Source organism: Anabas testudineus, chromosome 15, assembly GCF_900324465.2.
Source record: "Anabas testudineus chromosome 15, fAnaTes1.2, whole genome shotgun sequence".
Lineage (NCBI taxonomy): Eukaryota > Metazoa > Chordata > Actinopteri > Anabantiformes > Anabantidae > Anabas > Anabas testudineus.
In genome coordinates, this window is record NC_046624.1 from 17,730,258 (window position 1) to 17,752,131 (window position 21,874).

A 21,874-nucleotide genomic window follows, 5' to 3' on the forward strand; every position below is an offset into this window, starting at 1 on the left:
ATGACACTGACATTTTTTAATGGAATACACGGTACATATTAAACGTACACTGTTTTGCTTTCATTTTAACCAAGATAATTAATCGTTTTGCAGAAGTTAGATGTGTTGAATTCCTAAAAATAAAGTTTAGCTTTGCACGGTGATGGGAAATCCCAACATTATGATTCAGCATTAGTGTGAGAACCAAAAGCTGGTGGGGTTAACTGAGGACTGCAGCACAGGACTACTTTTCTATACACAATAGATTGAAATTCCTACAGTGGAACTTGTTAAAAATAACAATTTGTAAGTTAGAATGAGAAGTCCGACCCACCATTCTTTAAAAACAACAGAAAACGTGTCCTCAAACTGGTAACAGGCTCATTTATATTTATTAGCTGTGTCCATGAGAGGCTGGACAAACTTAAAGTGCTTCTGCTGAGAAATAAAATGAGCAGTTTGTGCCATCTGCTGGACAAAAGAAAGAGGCACAATGAGGGGGTCTGTTATGTTTGCACAGTATGATGAAGATGGACCTTCCACCATATTATTATTTATTTCATTAGTCTGATTAGCCCATGGACTTTCTTTGCACTATTACATTTATCCAGCAAATTGGAGCTCTTTTGTATGCACCAGGGGTATGAGAGGAACTGCAGTTTCCATTATATGTATGTACTTTACATGTAGTAGAATAAATATGTAGACTTTAGGGAGCAGTTGTTGTTCAACTTCAAGACAATTTGCTGTTTGAAGATTTCTCACACTATAATTGACCTTGTTGTGAGCATTTTTATTGAATATTCCTCCCACAACTGGCATTGTTGAAACATTTTAGACGGACTGTCCCTTTAAGACTTCCTCTCGCTAGACCTTTTTGACTATTTCGCTTTCCGTAATTTCCGGAAGTGTTCGTCAGGTTGTTGTTTGAACGGTGTGTTTACTTCAGAATTAGTGGTTCAAATTAGGATATTTACTCTTTAACGTTGACGTAAATATCGTGTAAAAATGTCTGGAGGAACCCGTTTGGAGAACGCTAATCCTGTGATCTTCCAGCGGTCTTTGGAGCGGCTGCTCACGGCGTCCGAGGCGGACGAAGACGTCCACGACCCGATCGACGACAGAGAAATATTCGATATCCAGTTTTTAACTTCAAGTAGTTTGTTTTTGTTTCTACACCTGAAAGAAACATATAGACCTGTTAAATCTCACTGTCTCCAACACTGTATTTACTTAATTTATGTTGTTATTCATAAGTATAAAGTAACTGCAGTTAATAAAATAAAAATTAAATACCTTAAATTGTACAAATATGTGCACTTGAGATAATGCACATTCACTATTAACATCATATTATAGGCTAATTGATTAATTAAAGGAACAATAATATTAGGTAAATAAATCAATAAAGAAAATGATTTGGTAGTTCCACCAATAATGTCTTCTGATTTCTAACATTTAATCAACATTTAATCAACTTAATGATCACTTAAATGAGAAAATGATCCGAAATACCCACAATAAAGCTCCTCATAATAGACAACATTACTTTTGGTCACAGTTTAAAGCTTGGAGACAGGTTGGAAACAGGAAACCTCCACAACCGAATAAGTCAAAATAATAATATTATTATTAATAATATGAGTGTTTATGTTTATATGTTTAGGTTGGAGAAAGGTTACCTCCACAACCGAATAAGTCAAAATCTTTCATGCTTCGCATAGTTATTTTGGCAATTTTTACGCCGGATGCCCTTCCTGACGCAACCCTCTCTATTTATCCGGGCTTGGGACCGGCACAGAAGTCACTGGCTTGCAACCCCTATGGCTAGATTAACCGAATAAGTCAAAATAATATTATTATTAATAATAAGAATGTTTATGTTTATGTTTCTACCTTTTGTTGGTTTGTTTCTTACTTTGTACAATTACATAACTTGGGTTTTGCCAAAGCACTCGAAGCCCCTATATTGTATAATAATAACGTACAGGCTGTGTTATACTTTAGGACATGAGTCACATCAGGTCTTATATTTCTTTAACCCACGCTACATCTGATCAGATCCATCAATGACCCAGAACATCCTCTGTCTCTAGAGGAACTCAATGTCGTGGAGCAAGTCAGAGTCAAGGTATGCAGCTTTAATGTGTGTGTGTGTCCGTTTGGTTTTTCATTCTAGGTTCACAATGTGGTGAATGGATGGAAAGCAAGAAAAATAACATTGATGTTATAATGAAGTGAAGGAAAAAGAGAAAATGTTGACATTGTTTTATCCTCGAGATTTTAACTTTCAACATTCTGAGGTCATTTGAATTCAGCAGTTGTTTATGAAGTCCCTTTCTGTGTTTTTATGTCCTCAGGTTAATGATGCAGAGAGCACAGTGAGTGTTGAGTTCACACCCACCATCCCCCACTGCAGCATGGCAACACTCATCGGCCTCTCGATCAAAGTGAAGCTGCTGCGTTCCCTGCCAGATAGGTTCAAGGTACGTGTGTGTGTGTTGGTACTAAGGATGCAAATAAACATTAACAATATGTTTTAAAACAATATGTTTTCCACTCAGATTGACGTCCACATCACTCCAGGGACTCACGCCTCAGAGGAAGCAGGTAAAGAGATCACACGAAGGCAGCAGACATGATAAACTCACTGTCAGACATCGGTAATTTTTCTCAAAATGTCTCTTACGCGATTTACTGTATTTTGCCACATGTGTAGTGAACAAACAACTGGCAGACAAAGAGAGGGTGGCAGCAGCTCTCGAGAACTCCTCGCTCCTGGAGGTGGTCAACCAGTGCCTGTCCATCAGGAGCATCTGAGCAGCCAGTCAGCTTCGTTGTCTACTACTTTCAGCCACCGTTTATTACAGAGTTTCTTTAGACAACTGAGAATGTGTCAGCCAAGCATTCTGTCCACCTATAACCAACCCATAGTTACAAGCTACAGCTGGTGAATATAAATGCAGCAAAACAGCAACAGGATCATGTGTTATCTAAAGAGATTAATGTAAACTGTTGCTCAGTAAATTACAATTAGAAAATATTTGGATTTACCAAAATATTGCTGCTTGTATATAGAATGTTTTTGAAGTTTTATTAAAAGTGTAAATATTAGTAATAAAAATAAAATGACAAATGTGTTTTTATTTTTTTTCTATTGTATCGTGGATGGAACAAAAATATATATGAAAATCTGTACTGTTGTTCAGCTGGAGGCACATAAACTGAAAATCTCTAATACAGACTGTCTTAATCTTAAAATCTAATGATATAATGCATTCCCATACTTAGCACTGTGTGACTGAAGGTAAGAATGTTCATAATTTGCTGACAACAGCTGGTACAGAGTTTTACACGTTTTCCATGTTTATATTTCCATGTTTTACATGGAAATATAAACAGATTTCATTTTGATCAGATTTTTTCACACCTTTAACAAACTGTCCCACCAGTCTCCACTTTAAAATGACCTAATCCAACAGAGGTTCAGCCATTCAGAGCTAGTAGTCTCATAATTAGTGAATTAGGGATCACCAGAGTGCAGTATAAAGGCACCTGTGTCTGAAAGGTTCAGTCATTCCTTGCTACCATTACACCGCGACGACAAAAGAACACTCCCAGCAACAAGTCAATGAAAAGCAGAAATCAGTGGATGGATACAAGAAAATCTGAGGTGGCCTTTTCCTCCCTGCATGGAAATTGCACGGTGGAGGCTGATAATGTGAAGTTTGTGTCCATCAGATCTGAGGCTGAAATCTGGCAGACAAACCACAGCACAGTCGCCCAGCATGCTTGTCCACCCACTCCTGCCTCACTGAGCTCACTGAACAACTATGCTCTCCTTAACAACCTCTTCAGCCAGACAAGTTCACCAAGACGGCATAAAAATTAGGAAACTGCGACAGCTGAGTATCCTGGCAGGTTGTGTTAAAGGGCTGTGAGTTATATTTCTACAAACACAGGGACAGAGTAGGTCGCTCTATCTAAAATGTCACTTTTACATGGTGAGTTCACAGAAAATCACTTGTGAACTTGGAGCATGAGCTTCCTGCAAATGAATGAAATGTAATGATTTCATTATAAAAAAGTCCAAATATTAGAAGTAATCTCACAATAATCGTGTCTGTTGCTTAACCCACACATGCATGAAGGAATGCAAAAACAAAGAGGTGATTATGCAATCTCACTGTTTACAATGTGAACCTGTGTGCAGCACTCAGGTTGAGTAAGATGGTGCCACATTAAAGTTACCACAGTTTAAATGCTATAATGGCTCTACGCGAATTAAATGTAAAATGGTACAACAAATACATCAGTAAGTGTCTGCGTAACCGTTTCAGACTTCAGGCTGGGACTAATGCAGATTTGGTTCCTGTTGTTCCACATCTGGAAACATTGCATCACTGCTAAAGCCCCGGATAAGAGACGCAGCCGGCACAGCTGCAGCGGCCGAGGCCAGAGCCGTGTGTACAGGGGGTGCAGTCAACCGGAACGGTCCTCACAGGAGGAACAAGTCAGCCCAGGACGACGGCGTGTGTCTTTACTCATGCAACGTTAGCTTTAGCATTAGCTGTGCAAAGACCCCCTTTAAATGCTTGTTTAATTGTGAATAAACCCAACTTAATTTAATACATATTGCGATTTGTTAGTATATTTTATTAATTAGTACCCAAAACTGGCAAACTAGCTAAGTAAATATACTGTTTGCAAACAGTTTCCTCGTGTTCTCAGATATAAACCCGCTTCTGTCCGTTAGCGTCGATGCGTCAACTCGGCCGCCATGTTGGATCAGGGAAGCCGCGCCTTTTAACGCATGTATGTGTTGGAGACTGAGGGTTTATTTATAATTAAATCTTTAGTTCTTCAGCAGATGGCTTTGTTACACAAGTCAGCAATGTTTATATGGTGCAGGATAGTTGGTTCAATTTAAAATGTGAAGTATTTGTATTAAAACACATAGATGGTGACAATAATATACTAATATCAGAGATTAATTCCCCTACGTAATTCTGATTTTAATACATTTAAATAATTATATTATGTCTAGTGCTGTTTAAATGTTCCATCTTGAAATAACAGCTGCGGAGGTTATTTGTCTGTAAGTCAGTGTTTTTCGTTTTCTTTTGTAGGATGTGAAAAATCTAATGTTAAAGCTGTTTTCTAAGTGTTCCCTGTATTTTATTCTAAGTGAATAATTATTAAGTGATTATGAGTGTCAGGGTGAAATCCCCCTGTCGGGATGAATGAGCACAACCCAGACTATCTACGGCTCTGGGTGGCTCTTTAGCTGGCCTGTGTGGCTGCCAGTCAGTCCTCTGCAGACTTCAGGACCAGTCGATGGAGGATTAGTAGCCGTGCACAGCATTTGATCCTCACAAAGGTACGTTAAGAAACCCGGATCCAAAGTTGGGTTGAACTAATGTGTCTGTGTGCGTGTGTGGAAAACAAGTGAAGTGAAGCGGAAACCGTGAGACCCGAGTTCGGTTTACAGCAGAAAGAAGTTGTGATGTGCAGAAAGCAGCTGGGTTTGATTCTAGCGGTGATGGAGTCGAGACGAACTGTGGACTGCAGCGTCTAAAGAAGCGTGGGGCTGTTTTCAGACCTCTTCAGGACTGGAACAGGGTTCTGGTGGAGACTTTGACAACAGGCCAAGGGTTGTCCTGTCTTTGACGCACGGATGATACTTTAAAAAGTCATAAATCAAACACAAGGCGTGAGGTTTGAGTTGTGTTCATGCAGAGAGAGCTGCAGACTGAGGAGAGGAAGAGGAAGAGCTGCAGGACTGGACCTCCAGTGCTGTCACAATATCTGGGTTTTGTTTTTCAGACACATTTGTAGGAAGTGAGGGCCACAGGAGGAGGAGGAGGAGGAGGCATGCAAGATGAAAATATCATCACAGCTTCACCTGGCATGAGTCAGAAAGCTGAAAGAAATAGAGTGTGTGTGTGTGTGTGTGTGTGTGTGTGTGTGTGTGTGTGTGTGTGACAGAATACCATTTGACTGTACGCAGTCACTTCCTCGGAGGCAGAGCTGCTTTCTGTAAACATTTAGTTTATAGAGGAGTGTTTGCCTTGAATGGAGAGACAGATCAGCTGTGTTAGTGTTGAAGCTGTGGAAGTGTGCATTGCTCACTTGGTATTTCTCCTTTAACTCATGTTATCCTGCACAAAGTTGTCTCACGCTGGACTACATGGTAGAAACGGCAGGCACAGAAATCCAGTAGAACTGGGTGTCATCAGATTAAACATATCGCGTAAGTCCTGCACTGGTGTCTGACGTTCTTTACGAAAGTAAAGTGAATGCTTTACATCCACGGCAGTTAACACTTAAGGTTTAATGAATGCACATAACCTTTGGCTTCTTCTATGTTTCTGGTTTTATGCCCCACAAGTGAACATGTTTTTTTGTCAAAAGCAAACTGAGCTTTGTGCAAACAGCTGCCAGACAAGATGATGTTATTGCTGCTGGGTGCTGGCTCCTTAAAAGTCGAACTGTGTTGAAGTCATTTATTGATAAATAGGAAATGGACTGCACTTACAGCACATAGTGCCTTTAACCTGAGAGCAGCTTGAAGCACTTTATAGTGGCTTACGTGCTATTTGCTGTTCTGACCTGATCATCTGGTAGCAGTTTGAGGTTTAGTGTTTTGATCGACTTCAACATGAGGAGATGATGTTACCTGAGCTGTAGACAGTTCAATTAAAAAGTCCGTCCAGTATGTATGTATTGTACAGGTGTACCTAATAAAGTCAGCCAGTGAGCGTATGTCAGAGTGAGGGCTTTGAAACCCATTTTAAGACGATGTTGGAGCAAATGAATGAGATGTTTTAGTGTGTGTGTGTGTTGATGGAAAGGTGTGTTATACTCATACCCAGATGTGATGATCTCAGTTCTTCGAATCAGGATTTTCAGGATCCAAACTAACGACTGTGTTCACGCTCCTCTGCAGCCTGTGAGTTGGCACTGTGTTAACACACTGTGAAAGTCTTTATCAAGCTTGTTGTGTTAGATGCAGTAATGTCTGAGGCCTTGTTAGTTGGTCTTCTTACTTTGGGCTGAACCTGTTCCCGTGCTGGCTGTCGACCAGGAGCAGCAGCCCTGTGCACGGCCTGTTCAGTAATTCTTGGATCCGTTTGTGTTAAGATTTCTTTGGAACTGTAAACGTATTGAGGTTTTGGTCACAGCTCAGCAGAGACGAGCCTTGTTTATGGTCTCGCGTTGCCTCTGGTTCTGTTCTCATTCATGTGCTTTGTCATAGAAGCTCTGTAGCGCCGAGTTCTTGGCATTCCTAAGGAGCACAGTGGGTTGAACCCAGAACTGGTTAGGAAGTGTGGGGCTGCCTAAATCTCTGCTGTCTTCCCTTTATACACTGTGAGCATCTCCTGAAATAAACTGAGAGCTTCTAAAGAGCCTCTTATCATTTACCACAGTGCAGTTCAGAGATGACCAGATACAGTGTGACGTCGCCACATTGTTGATTGTTATAACTCCTATTTATTAGTCTGAGCACAGCATGTGCATTTGTTTAGTGTGTGTGTGTGTGTGTTTGGGGGGGCAGTAGTAGAAACATAATGCAATACTGGGTGCTGTCAATGTGCTCGTGCTGTTTCCTGTGTGAAGCATGTGACCCCGGCATCGCTCCGTCCATACAACACTCAAACTCATGACCATGTGTCTCATGTGTTCTTAATGCAACACATTAAAGCCACAGTCATAACACACATTTATACAAAGTTGGGAAATCCCACAGTTATAAAAATGAAAAAGATGCAAGTGTCTGTGGCTTTGTTAGCACTGTGACCGAATGCATGCTGGAAATTACAAACCTATAGCAGACAAAATAATGATAAATCAAAATCTATTATTAAATAAAAAACCTGAAAACGCAGTAAATCAAAGCATTTAAGCTAATTTCTCTGCTTAAAAGTACCATGTAGCGTTAGCATCTGAATTAAACTTTAGCTGTTTATTCCTCACACAGTTGAAGAATTTGAATGACATTTTGTGTCATCTCTACTTGGCCTACACTATGAGTCATATGTGGTGTGATGTGATGTGTGATCACAAAGCATCTAAAGTGACTGAGGAGCCTGCAGGCGAGCGGCACTAATGTTCATGTGACTGTGACATAAAGGATGTTTGTGTGTCAGTTCTATATTCTCTTTATTCGTCTTTCTTTGAATTAATCTAATGGCTGCATTTCGATGTGGATATCCACATTACAGCTTCAGTGTTGAGGAACCTGATGACGAATGATGATGAAAACATTGAGACACAACTGTAGCCGCACGACGCTGTGGTTTTGATAAACTGGGAAATTAATATAATAAAATCCACGTAGGTTGTGATGAGTCAGTGTTAAATGAAAGCAGGGCTCTATGCTTACATTTATTTGCAGGGGCATTGGTGTTAAAAATGAAAATTATTAGGGGCATAAACCTGGATCCAGCATTGAATTTACTAGTTTATTCTCCATCTGTGAAATGTTTGTGCCAGAGATGTTCAGTGTAAACAGTAGATGTAATATTATATAAGTGTATAAATAAGAATAGATGATCTTGATCTTCTTTATTATACAGCCTTTAGCACACTACATAACTTTTAAAAGAGAATAAGCAGTGTCTAAATCTCAGTTTGTTACTTAGCCATTAGTCCAACATTAGTCATTGGTCATTTTACAGCAACAAGATATGATGAGTGATTACGGAAAGAGTCCAGATTTCAGAGAAATAAACATTTTTAACTTTATATGGGGATGTGTTGGTGTGTTTGGTTTTTAGAATGGTTTCACTCTTAGTTGCTGGTATCGGTCAGTTTCAGTATCTGCAGCCAGGAAAACGCTCCTTTAGCTTTACATGAACGCTGAACTCACCGTGCTCCTGCTGCACGTTGGTTTTCGGTTATGTGTTGGTTCAACATTAGCCAATTGCAGTGGCGTCTGTGGGGCACACTGGTCTATTTTATGGTTAAATGAACCACCATGCGAGACACGTTTTTTCCCCTCTGTGCAGAGTGAAGCCTGGTAAAGAAAAACAGCTGAGCACAGAAAGCCAGTGCCTGTCTGGTGCTGTAGTCGGGTGGAAGAGAAGACAAGGGGCAGAGTATTGAAATACAGCCAGTGGTGGGGTTGGGACGCCGCTGCTGACTGTGTTATGAGGCAGGAAGTGTGACACTGAGAGCGCAGGAAGTGGCTGCTGTGGAGCTATGCTAACGCTTTTGTCCAGCAACGCAGAGCACTGGGATTAATTCACTCTCAGTTAAATAAAGCTGCACTTCATTTTCAGATCAAGACTGAAAACTTGAGCCCAAAACAAATCCCTGTGCTCCACATCAGGATTGGCTGAAAGGACAATATAAGAAATGCATGGAGAAGCAGGGTACACCAATTTGCTTCATGTATTTTTGCCTGCTGTTGCATTATTTCAGTATTTGTCTCAGTCTTGTCCCCTCACTTCTATTTCAGAAATTAGTGCTACTTCTTCCTAGTCGACTTTCAACTTCTGCATTGTGTCTGTCAGTGTGAATATATTTGCATGCACAGTTAAAACTACAATCACACTGGTGTGAACCTCTATTCTCATGCTTTGTTCCTTTCACACTATGGGATTTTGTTTTTCTTGTCTTCCAATTGCAGAAGCAGAGGATGTGCAGTGTGTCATCAGTCACCAATGATGTCATTGTGCATCAAACATGACGTCATGATCAGACATCATCACTGACTGTTGAGTAAATGGTGTTTTTCACACTGTGGTCCTCTGATGCAGGAACTACTGTTAATTAGTCTGATGTGGTACCATGGTTAAAAATCACATTTTCCAAAAAAAAAGTGATTTAGATAAAATTAAAATGAAGCTCACGTCTGTGGAACCAGTGTCCAGTGTTTGACATAAGAAAAAACATGCAATGACTGTTCATGTGTGCCATATGTGTCTGTACTGGCCCACTATTGAGTTTTTAAAATGACATCTTACATCTACTAATTCACTAATTAAGTTTTTGGTGCTTTTGCAGCCTTAAAGGATGAATGCATTCTGCTTTTACATTTTGCTGACTACCTGGATGATGATTCTCCACAGACCGCAGAAAAAGTGTGCATGTAACAGTATGTTTCTCCAGTTTCTAAAGCCTTGTTGCAGACTTTATTTTAAATGCCAAGTCTGAGTGGGAAGCTCGGTACAGCCTCCCCCCTCCCCCATGTGAAGAACTGAAAAAGAGGAAGTGGTGCGTTCTGTATATAATGTTTGTGTGTGTGTGTGTGTTGAAGTGGGACTTCTCTGAATGTGTAAAGTGAGATGTGAGTTTGAGGAAGAGGAATCAAGAAGTTCTGCTGTGTGCAAAAATGATTTTAAACAGTTTTAGATGCTGCTAATCTTCCGCTTCTTCTTGTTTTCAGCTGTATGTGGCTGTTGTTCAAATTTTGTATTTTTATGAGGAATGAACTAAGGTGCTTTTTCTACTGTCTTCTCAACATACTGCTGATTCTTTTATGGACTCAGATTGAGTAAGTAAGATATTTTTCTGCTCTTAAGTTGTAGAAGTGAAAAATTGCTTTTTGGTGGCATCTAAATAGACGTGAGAACAGTCCCTCCGTTAAGTCTGTTGACATATGTCGTGTAAAAGAGTGAAAGACAGAGTGAAGGAAATGCCATAGTTGTGCTATTTGTAGGAAGTGGGTTATACCATTGAGGAAAACCAACATAAATGGTAAAGGTGGTTAGTATGTCGCTCATTGATTTGATCTGCCACACTGGAGATTTGATAACTTTTAAAAGCATTTGTACAGGTGCAGGTATTCAGGAACTTCTTCCAGTTTGTTAAAATTACACAGCACATACATGTAGAGAAGCTGAAATCACTCAATTAATAAGGCAAATACAGAAGGGCCTCCCAAGCACAGTCATTCATTGCTCACAGGGTATATGCATTTCATTGTTTATTTGAAGAGTGTTCAAGAGGTAAAATTACCGTGAGTCGAAGTCTAAAACAAGAGCAATAGAACCACATCTGATGCCATATACAGCTGCTCTTCACGTGTGTCAGCAAGTGCAAGTGAACACACCACAGGATGTTAGCTTAACAACTCAGCATTGTTTCTGCACAACTCACACATTTATCACGACCTTGGGCTGCTCTCAAAAAGTCTGAAATGACCCTTTCCCTGAGCTCAAGTTGAAAATCAGCTCAGGTTTTTATAATTATCAGGAACTCCCTACGTTTCCCTGAATGAGCTCTTATATTTGAATCCTGATCAGGTGCATCTGATTGTCTTAATGTGCCTGAACAAAAAAAGATGATGCACAAACTGATGAAGGTGGCTCCACAGCAGCCTTAACATTGACTATTTGGGTGGAGTTGAGTGAGAGGTAATGGGAGGTTTCCTCATAATGACATACCCACTCCCACCCACCTTCACCCTTGTTAAAACCACACTTTGAACCACAGTGTGTTAGTAAAACTTAAAAAGACACTACTAGCTACTAACGTACTGAAGATCATTTCAATCAAGCGTCACATTTTGTTTGTCCCACTCAGTCTGTCTTATATAGTGTTACTCTAATCATAAATCATAATTATAAAATGGTATTTAACCAGACTTTACTAAAGGCCGGCTTTTCTGGTCTCCAGTCAGTGCAAACCACACAAATTGAGGCCAGAAGGATGAAGCAGTCTTTTTATGACCATTTATAAACTGAAACATATGTGAGTTATATTCAGTGTGTGTGTCTTGACCTGTCTCTTCAAAGCATCCACACCCTGGAACCCTCCATATCTCTCTCTCTCTCTCTCTCCCTCTCTCCCTCGACACTTCTTTCTCTGTCTGTCAAAGGAGCCATTGTGAATTTTTGGCTAATATTAGCCTGTGTGTGTGTGAGTACAAATAGAGAGAGAAGTTGTGTTGTGCATTTTAAATTTCAACACACAGGCCGATTTCCTATGGCGGAAGTTGATGTCATCGTGCACTGGCTCAGGGCTGCTTCAGTGTCACTTGCAAATCTTTCATTAACTGACTGACAGCTCATAAATGGATTCAGTTTCTTCTGTCTATTTATTAAGTTTCGGTGTATTTTGAAATACACCGTGCAAATTTCCATCTCTTCCTCAGTGCTGTCTTCCTGGCTAATTTCATCTGCTGGTGTCACATCTGCACTTTGGTCATGAATTTTCGTCAGCCTTCCAGGAAATGAGAATTAGTCGTTACATCCTGATTAAAGCTGTGAAATCGACTCAGCCATTTTCACAGACTTGCAGATTGATCTGTAGTTGCCAGGCTAGAGGAAACATGCACGTGTGCATTCGACTTTAAATCCGCCAGCACTGCTTCAGCAGGCACCTTTTGCTGGTAAGTCGTCTGTGAACCTGTGATCGTGTTTTTTCCTTTTCAAGTTTGTCCAAATTAGTTCTGAAACAGCCGGTGTTCGAATCCATTATTTGATTAAATGATCTACATGTTTGCTTGTTTGGTGCTTGCGTTGTGCTTTGCTATATATAGTTAAAATGCTTGGTCTCGTTCACACTAGTTGACCTGTGTTGAGCATCTTGGTTTTTAACAGGACGTCATTAAATCATTTCACAGTATTAAAGCTACTGACTATAAGCACTGCTTGCAACAGTACGTCACAGAACAATTCTTATCACATTTTTAAAACACTAAACATTTTAAAGTGTGACTCAGTGTGTTTATGTGATGTTTGCAAGCTACAACTGTTCTCTGACTGTTCTCTTGTTTAACGCTACCTGACTGCATGATATTGAGTTTGGGGTCTGTGGTGACCGTACCACATGTTGCAGGAGGTCTTGTTCTTTTTCTTTGGAACTCCCTGAAGATCGTCTATGATGTATAAGAGAAACATTATGCATTAAAATAATCAACAGTAGCATAATGAGCCTGTGTTTAATTAAGGTACAGTATGGAATCATATCAGGGATTTTAAATCACAGTTCCTTTAGTTTATTTGTTGTTTCTTGGTGAAGTCAGAATAAGGATAGATTTCAAATCTCCAGCTCTGCTCGATTTAACAAAATGTGTAATGTGTGAATCACAGACTTAAGTTTCCGTTAACTCCAGCTTCCCCTTGATAATTTTATTAGGCACCTTTTAAGTATTAGTGTTGGCACTTGAGACATCGCACACATTCACTGTTTCCATGAAATATTAGGTTCAGGCTGTTGATACTGGGGCATGATATTGGGGAAATTGCTGATGGGTATAAAAAATAAATGTAGACAGATTATCTTCAATAAGGCTTCAGGTCACCTATGATTTATCATGCTGGATATTCTGTGTTAGAGTTGGTTCAGTAAGTTGATATTTATTTCAGTAAAGCATATTAAGCTTTGCAGTCACTGTAATGCAGTTGCAGTCATAACAAAGTATTAATCACCATCATCATCAACAATTTTAAGTTAAATCAGCTGATATCATCTTGTTAACTCTACTCGGATTACCATCAGGGTTCGTCGGCTGCAATAGTTTAAATTCAGTTGGGTGACAAATTTAAGGAAACGCCTTATAACGCCTGTATAAATGAGTGGAGAAACATAACAAATGCAGATGCTGCAACACAGGTACTCTGCACGGTACAACTGAGCAAATAACATCCTTCATTATTGGATCAAGACGAATGATCGAAGTGACTTTGAAGGTTTATTACACAGAGCAGGAACTTCAGTCACGAAGACGGCTCAACTGGTTGATGTTTCAATAGGAACAGCGACTTGAGTGACATCTGCGATTAGCTCTATGGGAAAGACAGTAAAATAAAGTCGGAAAATGTGGTTGAAAGGTGGCTGCGAACAGTCCCTCAACTATTAGTCTCAATCCACATTTGAGACTTCAGTAGTGCTAAAACCATAGACACTGACAGACATGTGGTCAAATGCGTTATCCTTCACCATATTCTCGACAAGTGGGTGACTGCATGTGTGACGTACACCCAGAGAGCGGTACAGGCCTGAATGCTTGACCTCTAACAGTGACGGGATCCGGTGCCTCTGTTTTACTGCAGGGGAATTTTGCATGGTTTGGGTCGACGTGTTCTGATGTATCTGTAGTATTGTAACTAACTTGAGAAAGAAAAATTCTTTAAAAGTTGCTGTTGGCATGTTCACAAAAACATTTTTCCAACTCTTTGCTAATATTACTGTTTTTTAGGAAGCCACCACCACACGTCAGTTATTTTGATGGAGACAAAATGTCAACGGCAGTTTTGAGTGTAAAATATGAAAAGTTACAAACAACGCTAGTGAAGATAAATGAAGGTTGGTAAGAGACGTCAGGATGAACGTCAGGGTGGTGCAAATAGATGACAGGTGATAAACAAATGCAGGGTGGAAGGCTGAAAGAAAGGAAGAGAGAAGGAGGGAGGAGAAAGTCAAAATGATGCGTAGCTCAGATGTAGAGGTATCATCATCCTGGCAACCGGATGACTGCGGTACTGGAGCCGTGTGGTGACTTCCTGTTTGTCAGCAGCATACAGGAAGTAAGAGGCCCCTAGAGTATGGTGTATGACTTACAATGTGAAGAGCTGTGTGAGTATTTATGGGAGTAAAAAAGGCTGATTTTGGTGTGAAATTGAATTTGAAAGCATGAATGTGTGTGAAAGTCTGTAGCGTGCAGTTGTAGAAAACATATTGTGCCTTGTGTGTAACAGCTTTTTTGTTTTGTGGCATTTTACCTGAGCTAACCTTTATGATCTTAGTGCTGTTGGTTATTGTAAATAAAATATCCTGGTTTACAGGTTAGAATTAATCACTTTTACAAATGACAATGGGGAAACATGACAAGATGCAAATATCTGCAAAGCTTTAGACCTTAGTCTGTTTATAAAAGGAACAACAGGCCATATGGTTTAGATGGGGAAGTGACTCTTCTCTTACCACTTAGTGTCTGTGAAAGCACGTTATATTATAGATGTTCTTGCTGTGTTACCATAAAAAGCCAGTTATTTATTTGTTTTGCATCAAACAGCGCTGTTGTAAAACTCGTACACTATAATTCACCAAACTGTCATGTCATTCTTAAAATGTAAACTTATATAATAAAAAAGCTTTAAACTGTGTCTCCACACAGATTCACACTGCCGCTCTCTGTAAGATGAAACTTTGATGCATGTTCCACCTCAGGCCACACAAGAGTCAGTGATGTGTCTGCAGCTGTTTTCAGCTCAGTCTTTAAGGTTCTCTGAAACGTGTTCCCAGCTTTTGACTGTTTTCTTTATTGTCACTAGATTTTTGATGGCACCAAAAATACAGACGGTGGTAATGTTTGTTAGAAATAGTATCTGCAGCACAACAGGCTGCTACTTTATACTTGGTTTTGTGGTTCTTCACTGTAAGTTCAGTGTATTTTTACATCAACATATTTTCTAGAGCAGTTTTAAGAATATTCCCAGAGGTGTTCCCAGAGTATGAGTACTAAGCAGAACGTAAAGCTCAAGCTCCCACTAGATTAAATGATCATTGTGCGTTACTGCCTGTAAGATCATCACCCCCACCCGACTGAAATCACCTGCTCTTTTTCTGAATTGACCACTTTTTCCTGTTGATATTATTGAACCGTTTTATCTTTTTTGCTCAGGTTATATCAACTTTATCACGACTATCAGCTTCTGCAAACAAAAATGTAACTGTAGCTGTAGTTCAGCAGAGGGAAAGAGAAGCACATAACATCTGTGACAGTCCTCTAAATACTTTCTGAGAGATGTTTTGAGCGCTAATTCAACACTTGCCGCCTTGTTCAATGCAGAAGAGCAGCTGCTTCTACACTGTCTTCAGCCTGCAGCTTTGCTGATTACTGGTTGCATTACTGAGTACTACTCTAAACTAAAAGATCTGTACAGTATGTGAACTGCTGCTTATCTCTGGAGTTTAAAGGTTTTGCTAGTGGAAAAACCCAGTGGTGAGAAATCAAAGTGTTGTCGCTACACATTCACAAATAAGTATTGCTTAAATTTAACTGTCTTCTTGGAACCCCCCCCCCCCCCCGTTTTTGCATCGAGGACCCCAGTCCACAGTTGGGGGCTTCGACTACTTCCTCTATTCTACTAAATATCTTGCAAAACAAGTTGACTTCTTTTGTTTTCTGTGTGTGATCTGACCTCCAGGGTGCGGCGTCCAGTAGAGATAGAGTGAATTGGAGAGAGGAAGATGCCAGTCCCGCCGCCACCACCCCCTGCGCCTCCCCCACCCCCCACCCTTGCTCTCGTAAGTCCTTCGGTATCTGTCTGTCCACCCAGTCAGATCTGCTGCTCAGTCCACTGAACTCAGCAGAGACATCTTGTGGACATATTCTATCACCTCATCTCTTCTCCTGTTTGTTCCGAGTGATTCTAATTTCTTTTATTCACACATTTAAATTGATGTAACACAGAAAAACACATAAATTCATTTGCTCTTTTTTTTCTGTGATTTCTGCAGCTTTACTCTGTCTTAGTGACTTTATACCCTCGTGTGTGTTTTTGTCTATCAGGCGAACACAGAGAAGCCAAATCTAAGCCGCTCACAGCAGCAGGGAAGGAACGCTCTGCTGACCGACATCAATAAAGGCACCAGATTAAAGAAAACGGTTACTAATGACCGCAGTGGACCCGTATTAGACAGTAAGTCTAGAGCTCTTCAGAAGCATTCATTAAATTTATATGTACCATGTTAGTGAACAGTTAATTTATTGTTTTTATTTTCCTCAGAGCCTAAAGGAGGAGGAGGTGGTGGGGGAGGAGGTGGAGGAGGAGGAGGAGGGGGAGGAGGAGGAGGCTTTGGTGGTGGGGCTTCTGCTGGTTTAGGAGGCCTGTTTGCCGGAGGAATGCCAAAACTGAGGTCTGCAGGAAGCAGAGACACCACTGGTAAAAAAATAAATATTAATAATGAACCGACACAAAAAAACATTACAGCTGTTAACATCGTTTAACAGGGTTCATTTTGACTTTTCACTTCTCCAGACTCGGGGCCGAGCCGAGGACCTATTCTCCCCCCTGGAGGCCGCTCTAGTGGCCCCAGCCCCTTCAGCTCTGCTGGCCCACCCAGACTTCCTGGAGTCCCGGCCGGTGGCCGTAACAATGGCCCTGATCTTCCCAAGGGCCGCCCAAGTTTTTCATCAAGACAAGACACTCCAGGAGGCCCCCCTCCCCCTATACCCAACACACCTCGACCAACCCAGAGCTTACCGTCACGTGGGGGCCCACCTCCACCGTCACTTCCTTCAGGACCCAGACCCAGTCCAACATCCGGACCACCACCTCCCAGTTTTCCACCAGGGAGGCATGGACCTCTCCCTCCCCCACCAGGAGGCTCCTCTCCTGGGCCAAGACCAAGCTTTTCCACACCTGCTCCTCCACCTCCAAACAGCAGCCGACCTCCCTTGCCACCAGCTCCTGGAGGGAGACCCCCGCTTCCAGATGACCGACCGCTACCACCACCAGCTCTTGGAGGTAGACCTTCATTTCTTGATGACCGGACCCCACCACCACCAGCTCCTGGAGGTAGACCCCCGCTTCCAGATGACCGACCTCCACCGCCAGCTCTAATGGGAGGTCATCGACCATCTATGCCCCGTGACATGCCCCCTCCTCCCCCCTCTGTCAACTCTAAACCTTCTTCCTCTGCCCCTATATCTTCTCGTTCTTCACCTGGTGTGGGTGCTCCCCCTCTCCCACCGGGGAGACCTCCTCTTCCACCCACCCCAGGTGGAGGGGATGACCACAACACACCTCGTCTACCCCAAAGGAACAGTTCACTCAACAGGTACTGGGAGGTTTTTATCTCCAAGAGTCTGATATCTGTATTTGTGAAATGTGAATGGATGTGTGTTACGTACAGTGGTATGTACAGTACGCAGCATTTCCTATTAGGTGTCAGACAATGAGATAATGTTCTGGATAGTTAAATCTGCTTTGGTGACTGTGTCAACATTTGCATTGATTCAAATCTTGTGGCAGTTCATATCATGCAAACGTCTTCATGTTGCTTCCCTGTAAAAAGAGCAGCGCCTTAAAAAACTTAAGCTGTTACGTAATTTTTATTTCGTATGTATACATGTGTTTGCTCTTTGGTTATTCCTGATGTCATTACACGCAGTCACTGCAGTATTTAGGTATTTTATTACTTTGCTTAAGTAATGAATTTAGCTGTTGAAGAGATGTTTCACCCACCTCATACAGTGTATTTACACAAGGACATTTTGTGGTACATGGACTCTACTGGAATATGTGATTTTACTCCACTACAATTATTTTATAGCAGATAAAAAGTTATTATGCCTCATAAAAACACAAATAACATAACAAATGATGATGTCTTATTATGGATTAACCTCCTGGCAGTACATGAAAGTAAAAATTATACATTGATTATATTTTTTGATTTTTCTCTTTGACAGCCATAGTCCAGCTCCGCCACATGGCCGGACTGGACCCCTCCCTCCTCCACCAAACGAGAGACCACCAGGAAGGAACCAGTCTTCACCGCGCTCAGGTGATCAGCATTGAATAATCAATTAATTTAAACATGAATTACTGTGTTTAAGATGCATTGTGTGTGCAATAACACTAGTTAACTTGTCGCTTTTTATTTTTACCTTCAAAGGTCCTCTTCCTCCACCTCCTCCCTCAGGTCGTAACATTGGCGGGGGCAGTGTGAGGTCAGCGCCACCTCCCTCTCCCATTGGTCGGCCAGGTCCAGAGCCCCCTCGTAGCGGACCAGGTGGTAGACCTCCACTCCCTCCGGACAGGCCAGGGGCAGGAGGATTTCCTCCACCACCACCAATGGGCAATGGCTTCCAAAACTCTCACCACAATCAGATACAGGGTGAGTAGATCCCTGAAGGTGTTGGACTGGTTTATTTAGATTTTTATTAAAGAAAATGTGAGTGGAATGAGGAGCAGAAGCTGGATGAAAACAAGTGGAAATACAGTAAATAGTATTTTACTATTAGAGACTAAGATGAAAACATCAACAAGGCACAAAATTATGTGAAAGTGCATATAATTCAGCAGCAAAGGGATCTGATATTTAAATCTACGTGTCGGTGGTAGTAAGAGGCTTCTTATAGAAGATTGACTGCCTGTACTGTCCTTGCAAAAGGAACCCATTGTCCTCACTGTTGTTTTTACCACATGAGTTCCTCTGTGTTCAACTATGACAGAGAAACCCACTGACCTTGGTTTGTGTTGTTTTTATCCCTTAAGCAAGGAAGCGAGTTTGGTTTGGAGAGTGGTGGAGACGAGTAGTTGCCTAAGTGTTCTCCTCGTGTTCTCTTAAACTATGCATGTCTCTCATCTGTGACTGGCTTATTGTCTGTAGCTACAGAATATGAGGACTTACAGCGTACTTGTGCTTATATTACCAGAGTCCTGTCTCCATAACATTAACTATCAACCTCAATTTCTCTCCATTAACAGATGAGTGGGAGTGCCGGTTCACTTTCCATCCTTTGACAGACCTTCCTCCACCTGAGCCCTACGTGCCCTCCCAGAAGACCTACCCCAGCAAGATTGCCAAGACTGACGGCAAAGGTCAGACTCAGACATGCACATACAGCTTGTAAACAGAAAAACGTTGTGTTTCTGTGTTGCGTAAAAGTAGCAGTTCCAGAATGATAATGATGTTTTTGGTTGGTTTAATTTATCATTAAATTAATCTAATATCACCTCTGAGGTGCTGTTACTAGAGCTACAGTCCAGCTGGACTATGATACGTAGCCATCTTGTGAAATAAAAATAAAAAAGCTCTGGAAAAAGAATGAAAGCGCTAATTCCACTGTGTATTTGCTTCTTTCCAGGCTCTGGTAAAAAGGAGAGAGGAGCTCCTCCTCTTCCTCCTATACCCAGGTGAAGAAGAGGTAGCATCGTCAAACTCCCCCCGTTTCCCTTCCTGCCTCTTCCTCCTCCTCTGTTGGGCTCGTTCTGCTTTGAAATTCAATGTTTTGTTCGTGTTCAGACTGAAATGTGTAAAATGGACCTGAGTACGACTGACCAAGTAAATGGACCGATTCACAATGTGGAGTTTTCACCTGGTGCCTCTGCACAACAGCAGCATGGCAACATCCAAAGATCAAAGTCTGTTTCTACTCTGGTACATTTTGTTCAAATGAAAAGAAGAATAAACTTATTCTCTATAGGAACTAGAATGTTTTTTTTTCCAGGTTTACAACCATACTGTTGCTGAAAGAAGCTTTTAAGGTGGGATTTGTTGGTCTGGTTGTTGTGAATCATAAAGCACAACAAGTAGCAAGAAGTATTTTTCTAATTGAATTCATTTCATGAACTATTTCCTTTCCTTTTGTTGACTCACATTGGTTTATCCATTCCTTTCTCGGCTTGCTAGATGTGATATTTTATCAACTAGCTGCACTTTTAGAAATACAAACTTGTACTTGACAAAGAAAGTAGCCTTTGGCAGGTGACTTAGTCACTGTGTTTACACAGCAGAGACAGCTTCATGTTAAACTAATCAAATCCGCATCTTATAGTGATAATATTGTCAACTTTGGAGTCTTTAAGTTGCCAAGCAGCAATGCAGGGCTTATAATGCAACAGTGTGCTGAAAACCTGTTTCTCTGTTTTTGTCCCAGTGTTTCCCTCATGCCTTTTTCGATTCAGGACTGTACTTTCAGGCTGCTTAAAACAGTTAAGGGAATTTGCCTCTTGTGCCTTAATTTATGTATGTATGTTTGTTCAGCTGGATTGAATCACCTCTGCTGATGTAAATGAAAAAACAGGAGCAATACAGCAACTTGATTACTATATGTCCTAGAATTATTGGCATAGCAAAATGTCATGAGTACATCATAAATATATACTCAGACATGGAACCAAACTAAAAATGGGCACAACCTCCTAACGTCGCTGCATAAAAAATCAGTACAAATGTGGGTGCTTAATTTGCCAAAACCACATGTGCCTTTATAGTTTATGTATTTACATCTGTGTGTTTCTGCAGGAACCACTAAATGGTACTTCATTTGATTGTTAAATGTAAACATGAGCATGCATGTTCATGAGTGAGGTGTTTTAAAGGACATTGTGTTGGTTTGTGGCAGCATTTTGCTGTTTAGTTAAAAGCTGCCTTGATTTACTATGATACACCTATGTATGTATCTGTATGATTTAATCATGGTATTGACGGACAGTTTTTTAAGTTATGTTTCAGAACTGTGCAGTATTATGTTTTTGCTTCACCCAGCACAGCTTTGAATGCTTGTATATCTGATGTATTGTTATCATCTGTTGGTTACCGAAACATTTTCTTAAAGACAATCATACAGAAAAAACATATTTACATCAATAAATAAAACGCTTCAAGATGCTTTATGTCCTCTACTTGGGGTAAAATGTGCTTTTATTGGAGTATAGGTTATATATAATTTGATATTTCATTGCAAGTACAACCATTTGATCTCCGACAAGGACAGTGAATTGTCAGCAAACCAGATAAAGAGGGTTATTTTGAGATAACATGCATCAGTTACATGTTTGTGCAATAAAGTTAGGCAATAAATTGACACATAAGTGTGTCAAAAGAATTGTCTGGAGTTTTGTCTGTTACGATATGATGTAATTTGTCTTTTATTAATTATAACTACTGGATTTTTACACAAAATAATTTAAGTCAGACATTAGTGTGCATCCTTAGGGCAACTAAATTATAAATGGAAATGTTACTCTTGATTCATACTTTATTAGTAAGTTAAAGTGGTACACTGGTGGAAATTATGCAGGCATTGAATGGACTATGGATCTCATGCTAATCTCTAAATGGACTTTTAAAGTGGAAAATGGATGTACAGTATTTAGCTCTGTGGTCATGAGTTTCTCTTTTTGAAAACAAGCACAAGATTGCTATTTATTCTAAATGGACAACAACATACTGTCATTAATATAAAAGAGGACATGGAATAGAA

General features: G+C 40.7%; 2 protein-coding genes across 5 annotated transcripts; both read left to right on the top strand.

The window, feature by feature from the left end:
- The first annotated feature begins 872 nt into the window (after positions 1-872).
- Positions 873-2,892, top strand: ciao2b (cytosolic iron-sulfur assembly component 2B). The gene is made up of 5 exons (XM_026353856.1): positions 873-1,114; positions 2,031-2,110; positions 2,340-2,465; positions 2,544-2,589; positions 2,699-2,892. Exons 1-5 carry the CDS (start codon positions 988-990, stop codon positions 2,797-2,799), a joined length of 480 nt encoding a protein of 159 aa, XP_026209641.1. The 5' UTR covers positions 873-987; the 3' UTR covers positions 2,800-2,892.
- Positions 2,893-5,257: 2,365 nt separating this feature from the next.
- Positions 5,258-21,293, top strand: wipf1b (WAS/WASL interacting protein family, member 1b). Of its 4 annotated transcripts, none has more exons than XM_026354771.1 (9): positions 5,258-5,359; positions 16,083-16,182; positions 16,448-16,577; positions 16,665-16,820; positions 16,917-17,718; positions 18,353-18,447; positions 18,559-18,780; positions 19,374-19,487; positions 19,754-21,293. In XM_026354771.1, the coding sequence occupies exons 2-9, from the start codon at positions 16,126-16,128 to the stop codon at positions 19,804-19,806; spliced, it is 1,629 nt and encodes a 542-aa protein (XP_026210556.1). In that variant the 5' UTR covers positions 5,258-5,359; positions 16,083-16,125; the 3' UTR covers positions 19,807-21,293. The 4 variants fall into 4 exon arrangements, with proteins under 4 accessions (XP_026210556.1, XP_026210554.1, XP_026210555.1 ...); XM_026354769.1 differs by lacking the exon at positions 5,258-5,359 and adding an exon at positions 10,224-10,480; XM_026354770.1 differs by lacking the exon at positions 5,258-5,359 and adding an exon at positions 11,779-12,319.
- The last annotated feature ends 581 nt before the right edge of the window (positions 21,294-21,874 follow it).